The sequence below is a fragment of the Watersipora subatra genome, chromosome 4, assembly GCF_963576615.1.
Source record: "Watersipora subatra chromosome 4, tzWatSuba1.1, whole genome shotgun sequence".
Lineage (NCBI taxonomy): Eukaryota > Metazoa > Bryozoa > Gymnolaemata > Cheilostomatida > Watersiporidae > Watersipora > Watersipora subatra.
Genome location: NC_088711.1, coordinates 56,740,514 through 56,760,129, shown reverse-complemented (window position 1 = coordinate 56,760,129; position 19,616 = coordinate 56,740,514). Strand labels below are relative to the sequence as shown.

Sequence of the window (19,616 nt, the reverse complement as noted above, 5' to 3'; positions counted from 1 at the left end):
GTGTCTTAAAACCCATTATTATCTAAATCCAACCTGTAAAATAATTTCAGTTTTTTATGAAAGGTATATAAACTATTTAAAATTGCTCGTAGCTTGTTACATTACGTTTAAATGGGCTGAACGCCGAGAAAAATGAGCTCAAAAGGCGCGGTTTTATCACAAGCTAGCGTTGTTATCGCGTTTTTTTAAATATGCAATGCTAAATAGCCTATCTACCTTTCATAAAAGACTGATATTATTTTTAAGGCTGAATTTAGATATTAATGGATTTTAAAACACCCATCTCTATTATTCTAAATCGGTCTAAACATCCCTACGTAACTTCTGTTCCTAAAAAGCTAGGTTACGTCACGTATTTATGGGCGGAGCATGTTATGCCGATCGTGTTGTTTTCGAGACCGATATTAAAACGCTGTAAAAAAGCCTTCATTACTCTGAAAGTTAGTGGACTAATCTTTATTTTGAGTACAAAATCGGAATCAGTGTGTCTGATTTACCTAGTAAATACAATAAAAGTTGTTCGTGACAGTTATGGTTTAAAATCTTGGCATACCATATATACACATTTAAAAATAAGTTTTAATCTCACGTTACATTAAACTTAAATTCAATCTTATTATTTTATTTTTCTGTTTCCAGCATGGCTTTTATTCCCTCACCTTTTGATTCGCCTTTAGCCTGCACTTCCAGCTGACCTTTTAATTTTTTAAATCTCTTTTAAAACCTTTTCAAATTGATTGCCGAGAAAGACCGAGCAATGCTTTTGTCATAGGCAGTTTCTCACGCATTCAGCCACCTAGCAACCTCATCAAGAACCATCGCGTATGCTCGTAGCTCAAGGCAAAAATGTGCTCGGAATTTTTTTCGTATCTCAAATTTCTCGTATGTCGGGTGGTAAAAAGATGTTTTTACTCGTAGCTTGTTAGTCGGAGGAGTCTTCTGCCCATTGAAGCTTGTACATTAATCTCATTAATCATAATCAAATGGCTTTGCTTGGAATAAATTGATCAAAACATTAATATACAAGAACATCTAGAGATACTGATATCATTATAGTTTTGAGTAGACTAGTACACCTATTCGCCACCGTTTGTTTATACTTGAATCACTCATATGTGGAGTTGTGATTCCATGATGAAGTATGTTATAGCGTCAAAAGGTGATAATAACAGCAGTAAACATTTTTTCTGCAAAGATTTTCAGTCAATATTTTTTCGTTGCACAATTAATAATTATCTGTTTGGAGTTACCTTCCTTTTACAAATTTGGATTCAATTTCACACCTCTTAAATATCTTTATATTCACCATTCGAGTGTCAAATATCATTCTGTAATGAGTAAAATGTCCGACATTTTTGTCTACTCATTTCTTTTGATTGTCTTTTGTTAATGAAGATAATTGCAGAGGAAAAAAGTCTATGACTGTTATAGATTGAACTGACAGGTTATGTTTTAGGTAAGTGACAGGTTATGTTTTAGGTAAGTGACAGTTTATGTTTTAGGTAAGTGACAAGTTACTTTTTAGGTGGCTGTCATGCTCAACTACATATTTGTTATTTATAATCTCTTAAACCTGATTGTTTTACAGAATTATTCGAAGTCGATATTACGAGTGGTAAAGTTAAACTTGTTGGAGACCTTAGTGTAAACTATCTACCTTCTTATGAGCTGCGGGTGGTGGCTACTGATAGCGGCAGCCCTCCTTTATTCTCAATGGCTAATGTAAGAATCACAGTCATTGACCTCAACACTCAGAGGCCTGTTTTCCTTTCAACATATTACGAGGTGCGAGTTCTGGAAGGTAGGTAACGGCTTGGGTAAGACAACTTTAGTTTGTTTCTATATAGTTTTTTTTTGTAAGTCTAAGAGTAAAGACTAAGCGTATACTGACTAATATTCTAGGAGTCAGCATTTCAGATGAAGGCTTTTTGATGTTTCCTTTTAATTTTTTAGCAAATTCTTACAGCCTATTCAACGGTAGAAATCTACCGATGTTTTGTCATACTTACCCTTATAGTATCTGAAAGCACCCTCAGTTTTTATGAGTTTTCATTGTTTACTTGAGGACACAGTGGAATTGAATCAGTATTTTAAGTCAACTCAATATAAGCTCATCCATGTCTTGTCCTGGTTCTTCAGCAGACTCTTACTGACTAGATGCGCAAATGTACATTTCTCGAAAACTGAAAAAATATGTCATTAAAATAGGTTTTCTATTATGGAATAAGCTAAGCCTTGAACACTGCAGCTATTGTTGATGATTGTGTTGTGCTCATTAACGAGCAGGAAAGCTAACCTCATAGTTTTACCTCTTTCCTGTATCAATTAAGCGGAAAAAATGAGTCATGTTAATTACTTTTTTCTGGAATGTTCACCGCTGAAGCTGCGTCAGCTGCTGAAGCCATTGAATGTGTCTCATTTCACCGAACTTCACCAATACTACAACAGATGCAGCCATCGGGTCTACAGTAGTCAAGGTAGAAGCAACGGATGAAGATTCTGGGGCAGAGATTGTGTATCTGATGTCAGCGCGTCGATTTCTTAGCAATTCACCGGAGAACTGGTTCAGAGTTATCAACTCCACGTAGGTGATCTTTAAGGAGTTTAAGCATTTAATCCTTTGACCCCTGACTGTCCTCATCAATGTGTGTCAGTATTACTGGGCAATTTGCCAAAAAGTAGGACATTTTGAAACCTTTATGAAATATATCTGAATCTTTTCATGATCCAATTATATTCAGTGAAACATTGAAAAAAAGTTCCATAACACACTGTCAGTATTACTAAATAAATATTTTTTGACACTTTTTAGGCTAAAACCATCAAAAATCATCTGATTTTAACATATTCTGGAAATGCTTTCAATATCATGATATCTATCGAGCACATGTTCATCATTGTTTACCGACTCAAAATCATCAGCAAACTTATAGTTAGTATCACATAATGCTTTGTCTGCATCACAACTTCTATCTTGTTCAACACCTGAGTTGGGTCGAATTTTTTATGATATCATCCCACTACACTTGCTATAATAACAAAAGAAGTCAGTAAAGATATTGGAAAACCGTAAAAAGTCAAGGTAAAGTTTCTGGTCTAACCTTCTACGTAAAATTAATTTGATTGGTATACGTTGTTGCTTGGAAACAGCATTTGTAAACAGATCTAGGTGTGCCGGAATACTTGCCATCAAGGTTCAAATGGTTAATAATGGTACATCTGCTATGATGAATGACAGTCATCCCTTTTTCTCTTATTGCAAAAGAGTCTCTATACAAAATTCAGATCGAGGAATACTGACATATTAAAAAACTTAAAAAAAACTAAAACACAATGAAAAGGTCAGTTAAATTTAAACATAAAATAATAATTTGTTGTTCTTGCATCATGAAAATGCGCATGCATCTTTAGAGACTTCATCTGCACTTTATAAACTTCATTAAAACACTGATTGAAGCTTAAGTTAAAATAGAGATGACAGCTTGAGTTAAGCGTGTCACACATGCTGTTGAGGGCTACTGAATTATACTCTTGTATGGAATATGGTAAGTTACGTTAGTCTTTACCATGGTAAGAGTTGTGTCTGTCTTCCCGTCTGTCTGTCTTTCTCTCTGTCTGGAATAAAATGATTGCTTAGTGCGGGATTCGAACTTGTGTATGTAATATGGTAAGTTGTTTTGGATGGACTCGTCGTGTAGACTTACTTCAAAGTTTCACCAGGTTCATTTCAGAGCTAGAGTTTGAACAACAAGCTTGGAAAGATTTCCTTGATAAAAAGGTAGCAGATCTGGCGGAGTCGAAAAAGAAGCTTTGCAATAATGAATAAGATTATATTATCGTTATGCAACCAACTTCAACAAGATGTGGAATGCTCTCATCACTCTGAATTGCTAGCAATACATATGTCATACTTACAATACGATACAAATAGCTCTTAAGGAGGTGAGGTAGGGGTTAGGGGGCTCGTAGGGAGGTGACGTAGGGTGTAGGGGGCTCTTAGGGAGGTGAGGTAGGGGGCTTTGTTTTTGATGCAATTAATTGTATACAAATGAAAAAAAAGGACTTACATGAACTTAGAAAAGTGGATTGCTGTTGAATGGCCTTTTTATTGGGAGAGATTTTTTCAATTAAGTTGTCACGATTTGGCGTCTAGATGACTACAGCGTTATACTGTAAAAAACCTTATGACTTTTGTCCAAATATTTCAATGTGTCGATGTTTTTTCCTTCTACATGATGAGTACCAAATTGCTCAATTGGCTGTTATAGGGGTGAAGTGCTGTTGACCGCAGCACCAGACAGAGAGAGCGAAGATTCATACAGGTTTGAGGTGACTGCATTTGATGGTTATCATTACAGCATTCCGTCAGCTATTGTAGAGATCATTGTCGTAGATGTCAATGATAACAGTCCAACCTTTGATAGTAACTATATCTTCTCCATTAGTGGTGAGTTTACTAACTGCTTCAGACATTTTGTATGAACAATTTAGCTCTTTTGTTATCATTTTATGAAATACTGAAAGATTTGATTCTCATTATTATAACACCACAGTTATAACCTGCTGTACATGTATGCATACTTTAAAAATTATAAACAGTATTTTAAGAAAAAATCTATAACATTTTTGTATAAAAATAAAATTATTATAAACCTTAGCAGCTTTTAAGACATGTTATTATATAAAGTCAAACCTCTACTTTATGATCACATTAACATGTAAATTTCCAACATACAGCATAAAATTTGAGCAGATATTCAAGTCTACATTCAAGTAATTTTTAAACTATGATGTTTAAAGCATTCTGAAATTTTGCAGTTTTATAAGTTTGCAATTTCGTAAATGAAAGTGAAGAAATTGGTGAAAATTAAAAACAGATTATAAAAAATATACGAATATCAAAATGTATAACATAAGTTACTTTAAACTTCACCTAGTCTAAGTCAGAGATATGCTATGGATCTTTATCCCCACCTCTACCTTTGAATCTATGCTTTGCTGCCGCTGACCTGAGCCTGAATAAAAGTAAATGTTAAAACATCTTGTAGTCGATTATTGTTAATTGATTATTTATATTTATTATAGTTTATTAGCACATTTTATTTGTAATTTAGTTCTTTCCATAGAGTTCTATAATGCTTTTCTTTTAATATTATTTGTAATTAGTTACAGTATTTATAAAAAAGTCAACAGAGGTTTACAGGCTGTGGAACAAATTAAATGAAATCCAGCACTTTTTATATGAAATTTTGTTCCAACATATGACTGCTTTAACATACAAAGCAGATCTTAGAACTAGGGTAATTAACTTTGTGTGTAGAGGCTTGACTGTACATACTTTACCTTTCTGGTAGACTGTCCTACATGGCAGCATGAAACACTGTCAAACTATAACAGATCTACACACTTCCAATTGTAGACAAGATGATTAGGGTATTTTTAACAATATTTTCCAAATGCTTATGACTCATGCAAATTTTGAAAGCATATGGTTAAAGGAGAACTAGTTTGATAGTAATACGCGAGTTGTCTCCTCTTTCTATCACAATAGATTAAAGCTAGTATTGCACTCCAATAGTTTTCACCCCTGTCTACTACCTGGTTTTACAGAGGGCTGTTCGAACAGATACCTTGGTCAAGTGCATGCGTCTGACCTTGACATTGGTAGCAATGCTGCTATCACCTACCATGTCTATAGCAATGAGTAAGTGTGCTTCAAAACATACATGTATGTATGTATGTATGTATTTGTTACGGCAACTAGTGCCGACTTCAATTATTGGTGTTGTTTGCAAACCTGCTATGTGAATGTACTTAAAAAAATGAACTTAAACAAAATTTTCATAGATTTTATCAGAAAGTATCGATATTTTTCTATCATTTGTGATTGTTTTTGATGTTCTGATGGTGAATTGATCTGATTGGTTGTTTCAAGATTAAAATCGATAAAACTTGATAGCGGTTAAATTGCTCAAATCAAACCAAAGTGCGATTATGACTACATATAGTTACGAAGATAAACTAACAGAATATAGACACATGATACTGCAACTTGAACACAATAGTTTATATCAACTATAGCAATGATAACAACTAGTGATGTCATTTTGCACGTATTTTTTTTCTGAGCGTTTTAACCACTATGAAGTTTTATTGATTTTAATCCTGAATAAAATAGCATATTAAATAAGATAGAAGTAAATAAGATAAATCATGAACATATTATTCTATAAAGATAATTTTTATGTTGTATATGCAGGACCTCTATGATAACTGGTACCTGTAGTACTTCTATGATAGCTGGTACCTGTAGTACCTCTATGGTAGCTGGTACTTGCAGTATCTCTATGGTAGCTGGTACCTGTGGTACCTCTATGGTAGCTGGTACCTGTAATACATCTATGATGGCTGGTACCTGTAGTACCTCTATGGTAGCTGGTACCTGTGGTACCTCTATGATAGCTGGTACTTGCAGTATCTCTATGGTAGCTGATACCTGTAGTACCGCTATCATGGTAGCTGGTACCTGTGGTATTCAATAATAGTTGGTACTTATGGTACCTCTATGCTGGCTGGTGTCTGTAGTACCTTTATGGTAGCTGTAACAGTGTGGAATTGAAGCTAGGTCAATAGATTGCATATAGGGAAAGACAGTTTTTACATTTTTGCTGTTTCTATGGTGCTGTTTATGGTTAAACATTCCTAGTCATATAATTTAATACCTTTAACAATTCAGCCCTTTGTTATACCTTTACCATGCCATGCACTTTCTAATCATACATTTTCAACAGTTGTAGCAGAGAGCTACACAACACTTGTGTGATGCTGTAGACAAAACTATGAGCAGGGCTTCCATGTAGACAATAGAAAATATAATTTTTGCTGTATTTATGGTGCTATTCATGGTAAAACATTCCTAGTCATATGATTAAATACCTTTAACAATTCAGCCCTTTGTTATACCTTTACCATGCCATGCACTTTCTAATCATACATTTTCAACAGTTGTAGCAGAGACCTTCTCAACACTTGCGTAATAAATAGATAGATATTTATAGAATCGCTAGAATATATCTTCTTCTTTTTCCCCTTCAGCTATGTACCTCTTCTTTAGCTACCTCATACAATCAGAAACTGGGCTCTTGAACATAAGCAGATGCGTAGACAGAGAAACTGAATCTATGCTGTCGCTAGTGGTATATGCAGTCGATGGCGGCAGCGCAATACTGACCTCAGGTCAACTCACAGGAACCACACTCGTTTCAATTCTCATCACTGACGTCAATGATAATAAGCCTGTATTCTCCCAGCCACACTACACTCTCAACTACAGGGAGGGTTTCAACGGTTTTATTGATTTCCCTCCAGTAAGTTGATTATCTATGTTGGACCAGCGGTTAACTTCCTCACCATGGAACTTTGATATGGTTTTTATGCCTCGCTGTTAGATGATTGCAACATGAGGTATAAAAGCATCGAAGTATAAAGTTTACATGTGACTAATTTATGACTAGTCAGTGGGTTGTTAGATTGTGGTTGTGGATTTCAATTCAACGACAAAAAATCAAACTTTGTTAAATAACAAAATTTGATTTTTTGTTGATATTTGGAAATATAACAAATAAATAGTATTTAATATAATATAATATATAAATAATAGTATAATATGATATAAATAACATAACAATAAATAAATAACACATTGTGATTATATTAAAATTTTCTATACTCTGCATCTATTTTTTGCGAGTTGAGTTCAAATTGAGTTGAGTTGTTGAAATCTATCTGATTAGTTGATGAATCGACTCTAGTACAGCTCAGATTTCACTTAATTTCCTAAAACAATTCAAAATGTTAAAATGATAATAAGTGGAGCTTTGGTGCACTAATTAATCCATTTTTAATTTTTTGTTCAAAGAAGTACTGAAGTAATGGTGCAAAACAACACATTCTTTCAAAGTGTGCCATGATCTAGTAAGCGCACTTTTTTCATGAATATTCAAGTTTTACTCTAATCTACTAGTTCGTGGGGAGTAGTGTTGTGCTGCCAACTACAACTGAACCTATTTAGGGAGCAGATGGAATTTAAGTACACAATAAGGTTCTATAATGACCAGGTGCTGGATGCCGATCTTTCACCTAATACTGAGTACCGAATCAGCATGATCAGTGGCAGCGCAGACTTTTTTAGGCTCACCACTGAAGGCGTCAGCTTACTACAACCTCTGTCTGTTCCCCCTGCATTTCTTTCTTATGACTACACCATCGGTGAGCTATTTATCAGTATCATAGCTAAGGTTGGAGTTGGGTCCCCTTGTGATGTGTGAAGATAAACCTTTGCCAGATAAACACATCCAATGATGTTAAAATATAAAAGCTTTATGTGATTATTTATTGTTAAATTATACACTCCGCTTGATAATTATATTATTTCTAAGTGTAAGGAAATAACTTAAGCTTAAAAATAATAATTTCCAAGCTTATTTTTAAGCTATAAGGATTTCTAAGCTTTGATTTCGAGTCTAAAGATCAAAGGTTGTTTTAGAAAATTGGATTTCAACATAATATTTCAATTTAATTTATTTGTATGTTGATTATATTGAATATATTTTGTATTGTTGCATTTATATTGATTCTTATTTCTGTTCTAGCGATTGGTAAAGTAGATTGTCATTGTTTAGTAATAATATCAATTGGTTTATATTAGTTCTTGTAGTTGTATGATTTTAATGGTTGTGTAAACCAAAAAGCAACTTTTATTTTAATTTCGGTTGACGGTTTATGTTGATCTCTTACAACAGCAACAGCTCTTGTATGCTAAAAAATAGTTTTATCTGTGCAAGTTAGTAGAACTTGGCCTCACACACCAAGTGACTGATAGCTAAGATATGGCTGACATGGTACACTCTGTTATGCAGCAATGCTGTCAAGACTCGGATTGTTGTATTTCATTCATGTTTAATCATATAGTTAGTCAATTTTGATAAAATTTAGATAAATTTGGTTGAATTTTGCAGTTTTAAAAGTAGAGAACACTGAGATGTATGTTGGCCCACCCGCAGCTGACAACACGGCTACAATCCGTATTCAAGTTACTTCTGTGAACACGCATGACCCCCAGTTTACCAAACTGGTCTATACTGTAGCAATTCTTGAAAACCTGGAGATTGGCTCCAATGTGCTAACGTGAGTGTTTCAAGGTTTGCAAGTTTATTTTACAGCCATATGATCAATATGGCTGAAATTATGATTTCATATATTTCTAAAGAGATAACTGACAGAACTTCAACATTAAAATTGTCTCTAACAGTACTATCGCGCTTTTAATTTTTTACAACTAAATTTCATAGCAATGACATGACATAGCTATTTTAATAACTCAAAATATAGCAAAGCAAAACATGGACATCTGAGTTTCATAAAACATCTTTATAGCAAAGTAGATGAACTAGTCTGTGAATGAATGTGATACTACAGTTACCTTAATTTTGAGCCTCATCTAAACACATTGCTCTAACACTAAGCATTAGCCTGTATCACATTTGTGCGTTCTGCATTGGTCTTAAAAGGATTTGAGGCGGCACCGAAAAATTACACCAATTTGCTTGCGAGGTTTATCTATTCGAGTGTATTATCAGGAATATTTTTTGCAACAAATTGAAAGTATGAACAAGTGTCCATTAAAGACTGCCATTTGTGGAAGTACTTTTGAAAGAATTGCGAGATACTAAAGTTATCATTCTCGTTGCCAGTTTACGTGCCAGTGATGGAGATGGAGATCTGATTACCTATGCATTTGCTAGCAGCACTTCACAATTAATACTTGATACCTTCGAGATGCATGGAGAAAGTGGAGTTGTCTCCCTCACGCAAGGTGTAGACGCGGAAGATGAGGCTCTCTCTGGGCCATATTTATTTGAGGTAGCCATACCATTAGCATTACATCATTTGCTTATAATATTTTGATGAATTATTTTGCAGGTTTATACTTTTGTGTTGTCATATGTTTGTTTTGAATAAGTATTTGAAATTATTTATTTATTTCATTCAGGTTGTAGCACGAGACCCGTATGAGCGTTATTCTTTAGCCCGTGTGAACATCACTGTGGTAGATGTGAATGACAATGCTCCTCAAATCAATATAGGCAAGTTATATTGGTCTTTGTTAGTTGGTATATGATACTGTACGATACTGTATGATGCTGTACGATACCGTAGGATGCCGTACAATATTGTACAATGCTGTATGATGCTGTACGATATTGTACGATGTTGCACGATGCTGTGTGATGCTGTGCAATACTGTACGATGCTGTATGATACTGTACGATGCTGTACGATGCTGTACGATGCTGTGTGATACTGTACGATGCTGTACGATACTGTACGATGCTGTATAATGCTGTACGATACTGTTTGATACTGTCCTCCATATATACATGTATATGTATATACTTTGCAGATAATAAGTTGTCTAACCCCAACCTAGTCTTGTTACAGTCAATAGTTACCTAAATCACTACTTCCAGCTATATGGATGTAGTTTATTTTCTTATATCTCATCAGCTCTTTTATTCTTTTCTTTTGAACGTGGTCGATTCACTCTTCTTCCCTCTTTGCTGACTTCCTCTTTCATTGTGAGTTCAGTTCAGCTCTCATTGTGATCCTCATTTTTCTTGTTTTTGTTTCTTGTCTCCTTTTCCCTCTCTTGAACCTCTCCTCTCTCTGATTACTTTTCTCCTTGCTCTTTTCACTTTTTGATCACTTCTCACTTTGATCCCTTCTGTCTTTGAACTCTTCATTTTTTGAACTCTTCTTACTTTGAGCTCTTCTCCCTCTGGTTCCTTCTCTCTTTGATCTCTTTTCACTTTGATCTCTTCTCTCTTTGATCTCTTTTCAATTTGATTTCTTCTGTCTTTGTTCTCTTCCCTCTTTGATCTCTTCCCTCTCTGATCTCTTTTCAATTTGATTTCTTCTGTCTTTGTTCTCATCTCTTTTTTCTTGTTATTTTGTTTTCTTTTCTTACTCTTTATTTTGTCTTTAATCTTTTTCCTCTTTTGTCTCCTTCATCCCTTCACTTTCCGTTTTTTTGACATTGATTTAATTTTTTTATTCCGTAAGTTAATCTTTACATATTAACCATCTTATCTCTGCTTTAGATAAGTTTGAGGTTGACATCAGTGAATCACAGACTGCCGGCTACACTCTGCCTATTATTCTCTCTGTGACTGATGAAGACTCAGGTGACAATGGTGTTGTTCAATGCTCTGTTGCTCCACCCCTTTACCTGAGCATAGAAGGCTGCAGAACTGTGACGTTGATTAGACAAGTCGATTATGAGGAAGTTAAACTGATAGATATGGTCATCTCGGCAGCAGACGGAGGTCAGCCATTCCTCTTGAGGTTGGTATAATCTCATTGCTGTAGATTTAAATGCAAGTTTAAATGCACATTCAAATGTGGGTGTAGTATTTGGGTGTAAAAAGTCAGCCATGTTAGAACATGATAAACTATGATGCAAAATACATTGAATATGCTTCCTTCACTTTTGTAATATTATTAAAAGCTGTGATAATAAGAACAAAGAATTTAAACATTATTTAGAAATTCTCTATTATCAACCTCAGAGTAAAAAGTCCTGTCTATCCCATATAGCCACACTAAATAGATAAGATATAATAAATTGGTTTTGTGGCCTACTTACAATAATAACAATAGCAATTATGACCAGTATATCGAGTTGTGAATAAAGCTTGTGGAGTTGTGGCCACAATGCTCCTCCCGCGTTTGGTCTGATATTAACTCTAAAAAGTCAACAAGCCGCTCTCAGCGGGTACCTGACACGGCCTAGTTTATTTGCTTGTTGCATGGCAATCACTAACAGTAGCTAAATAATTTTTTAGTCATGTTCTCCACAAAATGTTCTACAAGATACAACCTGCTTGAAATACTATATCACGAAATTGACAGATTCTATTCTTTTCAAAAATTGGTAATCCAAATCAGCAATCTAAAGCGAAGGCAAAATTGCTGGAGCCAAGCATCCGATTTCATTTTTCCAATTTTTATAAAACGAGTAACACAATCAATGTTAATTTCGTTATGTGAAATCTATAGGAGATTTTAATTCTGCTTCATTCAATCGAAAGCGTTTTAGCTAAGTTTTTGATCAACCGATTTTAACTGATACCCTTATCTAACTATTGTTTTTTAAAAACGATCGTCTTTTTACAGACATTGATTTCAGAAGTTTTTCTGTAAGTCTTAGGCCTGGAAACGATTTTTTTTCATACAAATAGCCCAAGTTAACGCATTCATATTGTACAAACTTTCAAACAACCCCCACTTTAAGCTTCGGAAAATACAAAAAAAGCTTTTATCACACAACTTTTACAATCCCACTCATGACTTCTCGTGATACATGATGGAAACATGTTTTCTGTAGTGCAAATTAATAAAGGCACTAAAATGTCAAGGTTTCAGTGCTCACTACGATGGACAGGATTAACATAGGAGGTCACAAAAAATTTGTCACCATTGTTTTTCTTGTAGCTAAAAATTTCCTGCATTTTAGTGGCAATTTAAAGATTATTTCTCTAAAACATTGTTTTTCTATTTTTATAGAGTGGAAGAATTTAATAAAGCTAGCTATTTTGTATATCATTAGAAAGAAAATTTTGTGCTGAAGAAGATGAATTTTTTAGGTTGAAGATGTATCCATTCATTTTCCAATTATGAAAGATTATATATATAGCCACATCAAATTTTGAAATATTTTTGAAAATTAATTTTGACTTTACAGAATTAAAAGAAGTCAAAAAAATACTTTTTCTCAAGACCATTCCTTTCAGGTTTTCGAAAGTATTAAAATGTATGCTCAAACCTCTAGGATTATTATTGAATTCCATGAGATTTAATGAAAAGTAACACCATTACCTGCTGAAGGATGAGAGGTCAGATGCTTTTTATAATAATAAAATAACACAACAGTCATCTCGTCTCAAATTGGGGCACGAGGAACAATAATAACTGATCGCCTGATATCATTTCAGGCCATGCTTGATGTAGCAGACTCATTTGAAACCATTCAAAAGTCTGCTCTGCTGGAAACAACTTACATTCCCAGGAAGGTATTTTAGATGAAGAGTTAAGAAGGGAAATTTTGCTCTGAAAACCTTAAACAGGTTGACTTGCAACAAAATTCACATTACAGTTATTTGGTATCAAAAGATTCACTATGTCTTTCTCTTGTGTTGTAGGTGCCAAACATGTGGAAATGTGATTACAAGCTCTTAAAAGCTCAAAAATGAAAAGCCGCCGTAGATTGGAATCTCTTTATTTCTCTGAAGTAGTCATGACAGTTTGGTTATTGTCTTGTCACGTGATGTTCTCCCGTGAATTGAAAGGGCAATAAAAAGCTCAATATAGAACTTATCGTAGTACTGGTTTATAACAAACTCTTCGGATTTTACCGAAGACCCCGTATCAAATATAGATGCTCGCTACTTTACAGTTTTGTTTCGGCTTGGTCTAATCGGCAAGTCGTAATCTGATCATGTGACCCAATACTTCGCAAATAATTTTTGCAGCATTTTTCGATTATCACAGGTGACCAACAGGCTCGTCATGATAATCAGACAATGATAAGTACTCTTTCGAGCTAAGGTTAAAAAATTAAACGATTTTTTATGGTAAGTTATAAGATATCACTGCTAAAAGTGACAGCATTACAATGACGATAAAACAGACGCGTAAGAACAATAGACATGGTTTTATCGAATGCGTGAAGTATATTTGTGAAAATATTTCGACGAATGAGGTTGCATGAAAGTGTTAACAGAAACCATCTACCACAACTACGTCACATTTGAGCCGTTTTGGAAAGAGAATCCAAACTATGGCGGTCTTGTGTGGCTGCGATTAACTGTTCGTTTTTTAGCTTTCAAGAGCTTGTAGTCACATTCCCACATATTTTGCACCTAAAACACAACAGAGTAAGACATGGTGAATCTTATGATACCAAATAACTGTAATGTGAATTTCGTTGCAAGTCAATTTGTAGAAAATACTTGATCTCAGACTAAAATCTGGTTTCGCTCTGTATTCTATTACTAGTAATGATACTAATAATACTAATAATAATACCGATAGTAATGATATTAATGGTAATAGAGCCGAGTTTAGATTACTGTCATGTTTTTTTAAATTTTTTATCTTTAGCTCTGCGTGGCTCACTATTAATATCCTGCCGGAGAATGACAACTCTCCAGTCTTTGAGAAAGAGAGCTACACATTCAATGTATCTGAGAATATCATGAGCCAGTTCACAGTCGGTACAGTACGAGCGATGGATTCTGATTTGGATGAGCTCACGTACTCTCTTCAGCCTCCTGATATTAGAGGTGCTTTAGCCTGCTCTTTAGCCTGCTGTCCAAAAGGAATAAAAGTGTTATCAACTTGCTGTGTTAACTTGTTAACATTCAATTAAGTAAAACCAATGCTAAACTGATGTTGTGAAATTGATTGTTTCTCATTCACTGGTCTTTGCATCTATCACCAGTTATCTATGTCAGGTGAACTTTTCATGATTTTTAATAGCCTTTCTTGCCAAACTGTTTTTTTTTGCGTAGTTGTCCCCCGTTGAGCAGGGCGAGCAAAACAACAGCTTGTCACAAAATGCACTGCACTTGATGCATCAGCTGCACTGAAAGGGAGTTGTTCTCTTCCGTCTATGCGGCTTGGCTACGATGTTATTTCGGTCGCTCCATTGGTAATCATAACAGATTTCGCACAAAATTTATGTAGAAAAAAATGAGATATAAACGTTTAACCAGAGACCAGTCTCTGTGGTAAACTTTAGTAGAACTTAGATTTGCTCGCCCCGCTCAACGGGGGACAACTCTGCAAAAACATCAGTCTGTCAAGACAGGCTAGGTTTTAAACAACTCTTGTTAGCATCTCTGGTCCTATATGTAGTTCTTTTGGTCTATCTTTACTGTAATCGTGCTATGAGGATATAAAATGCCATCAAGTCATTCCAAAAACATTTTGTAGGAAGTTTTCCTACAATTGATTGTGGTGTCTTTTTGACAGTCTGATAGTAAGCACAATATATTAGTGGTCAAGGGCAATAATGATACGCTTGTAAAGTCATGACCTGTTGTTTTTATGTTTAGAGACATTCAGCATAAGCTCTCTAGGATTGCTCTATGTCACGCGACCCTTGGACAGAGAGTCGCGAGAGGAATATATCATTCAGGTCTCAGCATCAGATGGAGAGGTAAGACTTACAACGGCCATCTTTCTTTCTCTTCTATCATCGTATTTTTCTTTTCGGTTCCTTATCTTCCTTATTTCATTTTGATTACTGACATTTAAATTTCCTATTTTAAATAGCGCCTGTTTCTCATAGGCTTTTCTTTAGAAGGTTCGAAAACTGAACCCCCCTCAATTTGCTACAATTACACTATTACAGTATACTTACCATAGCATTGGCACTGTTACAAGTACCTGCTTATGTCGTATTTGTCATCCAGCTTCAATAATTATCACATTACATCGGGTTACATATAACAGACTGGGTTACATATAACAGACTGGGTTACATATAACAGACTGGGTTACATATAACAGACTGGGTTACATATAACAGACTAGGTTACATATAACAGACTGGGTTACATATAACAGACTGGGTTACATATAACAGACTGGGTTACATATAACAGACTGGGTTACATATAACAGACTGGGTTACATATAACAGACTGGGTTACAACAAAACTCTTTAGTAAAGACAATAGTATTTTATATAGCTACTTTCTGTTGTGGATGGTTCAATCTTAGCCAGAAGCACTAGTATTTTATATAGCTACTTTCTGTTGTGGATGCTTCAATCTTAGCCAGAAGCACTAGTATTTTATCTTATTGAAGGCTTGTCTTGTCTGCCTTGAAAATATGTGTGTGGAGGCTGTGGCGGTCCTTGACATAGTTATGCTCTTAGGAAGTCAATCAATTGTTATATGGTGTATAGAGTATAGTCTAAGTAGAAAACTAACTCTTTCCTCTGTTTGTTCAGCTGACTATCGCTGTCTGGACTTACATACGTGTCCTTGACCAGAATGACAACCCTCCAGTATTCATCCTTGATGAAAGTGCTTACTATGTTAGAGAGAATCAGCAGGATGACCATGTTCTACAGGTTGGTACAGTGTGTAGCCTAGCTACGTGAAGGGATGCACTTTAGTAGCCTGTACAGCCTGTCCGCTACAGGTATTCACTATCACATCATACTGTTTGCCAGCTATTGGTTGGATGATAAGATGGTGCTTGTTAAGTACAGATATCTGCTGCATGAGATGGTATCAGTTAGGTACAGATATCTGTTAGTAGATGGTATCTGTTAAGTACAGATATCTGCTGCATAAGATGGTATCAGTTAGGTACAGATATCTGTTAGTAGATGGTATCTGTTTAGTACAGATATCTGCTGCATAAGATGGTATCAGTTAGGTACAGATATCTGTTAGTAGATGGTATCTGTTTAGTACAGATATCTGCTGTATAAGATGGTATCTGTTAAGTACAGATATCTGCTGTATAAAATGGTATCTGTTTAGTACAGATATCTGCTGTATAAGATGGTATCTGTTAAGTACAGATATCTGTTAGTAGATGGTATCTGGTTAGTACAGATATCTGCTGCATAAGATGGTATCAGTTAGGTACAGATATCTGTTAGTAGATGGTATCTGTTTAGTACAGATATCTGCCATATAAGATGGTATCTGTTAAGTACAGATATCTGCTGTATAAGATGGTATCTGTTTAGTACAGATATCTGCTGTATAAGATGGTATCTGTTAAGTACAGATATCTGTTAGTAGATGGTATCTGGTTAGTACAGATATCTGCTGCATAAGATGGTATCAGTTAGGTACAGATATCTGTTAGTAGATGGTATCTGTTAAGTACAGATATCTGCTGTATAAGATGGTATCTGTTAATCACAGATATCTGTTAGTAGATGGTATCTGTATAGTACAGATATCTGCTGTATAAGATGGTATCTGTTAACTACAGATATTTGGATACATCTGGTATCTCCTCAGTACAGATATGTAAAGATATAAGTATTAAAAAATAACCTTATGAGAAAGTCCTTATTCTTTGTATTTATATCAAGTCTCACTTCAATTATCAGCACTCAAATATATCTATGATATATCTCTATAATATATCGTAGAGATATATCTCTATGTAATGTGAAGAACTAGAGATAGAACTTAAATTAAAAAATACAATTTGAATGAGGGGGCTATCTATTCCATCCCTAAATAATGTAAGTTTCGACTCATTTGATAGAGCTTGAGATGAATATATCTTGATAAATGTTGAGAACCATTGCTCAATCAGCTCTATTGGTCCTTCTTGAACATATTTTTTATGTTTTTCATCTTGGTCATTGCTCCTTTTGCCTTGTTGAATAGTCCTGACTACTGCATCTTGCGTTCCATGAGCCACTTTTTAGCATTTTTCATAGCTATATTTTTTCTTCGTTTTCTTACTCTACCAGTATGTATTTTTCCCATATTCCATTTATTTATTGAATTTCTAAACACCCACTTATCTTGTCATTCCTGTTTTATTCTCTTACACATCTGATAACTTCTAAGTTTTTGATAACTCCTAACCCCTACTTAGTTGCTTAGCTCCTCTTGATAGTTCTTATCTCCTCACTAAACTCTTCTTGAAAATTCATTTTTTTTCCAGCTTCTACTATTTTATGGTTAGTTCCACTACCGCTATTTCTTTTGTACCATTTATTGGTTGTCTGCTTTATGCCTAACCAACTCTATTAATGGTTTGCTCTATGCCTAACCAACTGCTTTATAATCATAGGCCATTTTTCTGTCAATTATTCAACCTTGATATGAGTTCTGTGTCACTTTCTGGTAAGTACTTTGGTGGTTCACTGTTGGTATCAAATAAATTTGGATAGTATTTATAACTTATATTAATGCAATAGGTCAGAGCTGTGGATGACCTTGATGTTGGGGTCAATGCTGAGGTGATCTACGAGATACTCTCTGGGAATTTAGATGCTATCTTCAGCATTAATATCTCTACTGGAATTGTTGGCATAAGCAAACCGGAGCTAATTGACTTTGAGAGGAACAGTGAATTTCAGCTGACAATACAGGCAAAAGATCTTGGGTAGGTTGTACTATACCTGGTAGTGCGTTGCAGTATAGCTGAGTGTAGCCAGAGCGTCGGTCAAGGCACGTCCTTCTCGGTCGCTAGCAGATCAGAGAGCGCGAGCTGGAGCGTCTTGAATCGTCTCCCCGCTGCGTCACACTTCCGGGACTACCACACTTCCGGGACTACCACACCTCCCCCTTAAGCTCTTTTCCAATCCAGTGTTAGTGAAGGTGCAACCACACCTAAAACTGACAATCCAAACACGGGTGCAGTATCACGAGTTGAGTAGTGCATGGAGTTACATTATTAGTATATTTTTTTTCATTATTTATGAACTGTCACTCTCAAGAAATTGAAGGAAAAACGAAAGGTCTTTCCTGGTACACTTAACTAATTAGCTGTCCTATTAGCAATATAATCAAAATCTAATGGAGACCACTCCATTTAGCATTATTCAGCATCACGACTAAGCTCCCTCACCTACTGCCTCACAATTTCTCGGGTTGGGTGAAGGCCATCCTTCAAAAACCTAAGCCGAAAGCGATAATAACACACAAAAGTTATATATTTAGTCTCTCAGGTGCCCTACTTACCCGGCCACTTCTGGTTGTCACCCTCCTGGTCACTGTTGGTGAGGCACTACGATCACAGGGTTGAACCTCAAATCTTCGTTGACTCTCTTCTGACCATCTCTCCGTTGTACCACTGTCATGATCCGTCAATGGCTCCGGTTCAGCAATTGTCGGCACCTGTCTAAAGTCGGGTACCGCTGGTACCCGACATCCAGCGGTATCCTCTACATCCACCCCTGTGCCGAACTCAGCTTGAACCGCTGGTGCAACCACACCTGACTCTGACTGTGAACTTGAGTTTTCACCACGAGGTGCTACCACACCTGGAACCGATGCTTCTGAATTCCTACAAGGTCTGGTTAAGTGCCGATTTCGCCTCCACAGCCTTTGTGATTGTCCTATGGCTACAACCTCACGCCCCTGTGCCGCCACAACTCTTGCCCTCACTGGCTCTTTATCTGGGTCTTGCATGGCTACATCTTGTCCAATCGGGACTGATTCTTGTGCCTTAGTCCTGTACCTTCGATTATACTGATACATTTGGTAGTTCCGTTGCAACTTCTCTGTCTCCAGTAGCCTCGCATAGTTGATCTTGCGGCCATTCAAAAATCCCATCGAATTTAGCCCTCTTCCGAACAACAGTTGTGCAGGGGAGTAGCCATTGGCTAATGGTGTGTCTCGATATGAACAGAGTGCCGCATCAAGACTGACATTCTTGTTCATCAGAGCTTTTACAGTTTGTACCGCCCGCTCAGCCTCACTGTTACTTTGAGGGTACCTAGGTGAACTTGTGACATGCTGTATGTCCCACTTTCTCATAAACTTTTTGAAACTCTCAGAACT

At 35.8% G+C, this 19,616-nt stretch overlaps 1 protein-coding gene across 1 annotated transcript in view; it reads left to right on the top strand.

Annotated features, from left to right (window-relative positions):
- The window catches only part of LOC137394381 (protocadherin Fat 4-like), a 34,320-nt gene extending 16,100 nt beyond the window's left edge, over positions 1-18,220 (top strand). The window contains exons 13-26 of the mRNA XM_068081094.1: positions 1,589-1,801; positions 2,449-2,584; positions 4,269-4,447; positions 5,611-5,704; positions 7,115-7,367; positions 8,118-8,268; positions 9,018-9,186; positions 9,753-9,921; positions 10,052-10,145; positions 11,160-11,403; positions 14,221-14,402; positions 15,177-15,280; positions 16,079-16,201; positions 18,029-18,220. Of these exons, the coding sequence (XP_067937195.1) occupies positions 1,589-1,801; positions 2,449-2,584; positions 4,269-4,447; positions 5,611-5,704; positions 7,115-7,367; positions 8,118-8,268; positions 9,018-9,186; positions 9,753-9,921; positions 10,052-10,145; positions 11,160-11,403; positions 14,221-14,402; positions 15,177-15,280; positions 16,079-16,201; positions 18,029-18,220 (2,303 nt within the window). The remainder of the gene's footprint in view (positions 1-1,588; positions 1,802-2,448; positions 2,585-4,268; positions 4,448-5,610; positions 5,705-7,114; positions 7,368-8,117; positions 8,269-9,017; positions 9,187-9,752; positions 9,922-10,051; positions 10,146-11,159; positions 11,404-14,220; positions 14,403-15,176; positions 15,281-16,078; positions 16,202-18,028) is intronic.
- Positions 18,221-19,616: the final 1,396 nt, after the last annotated feature.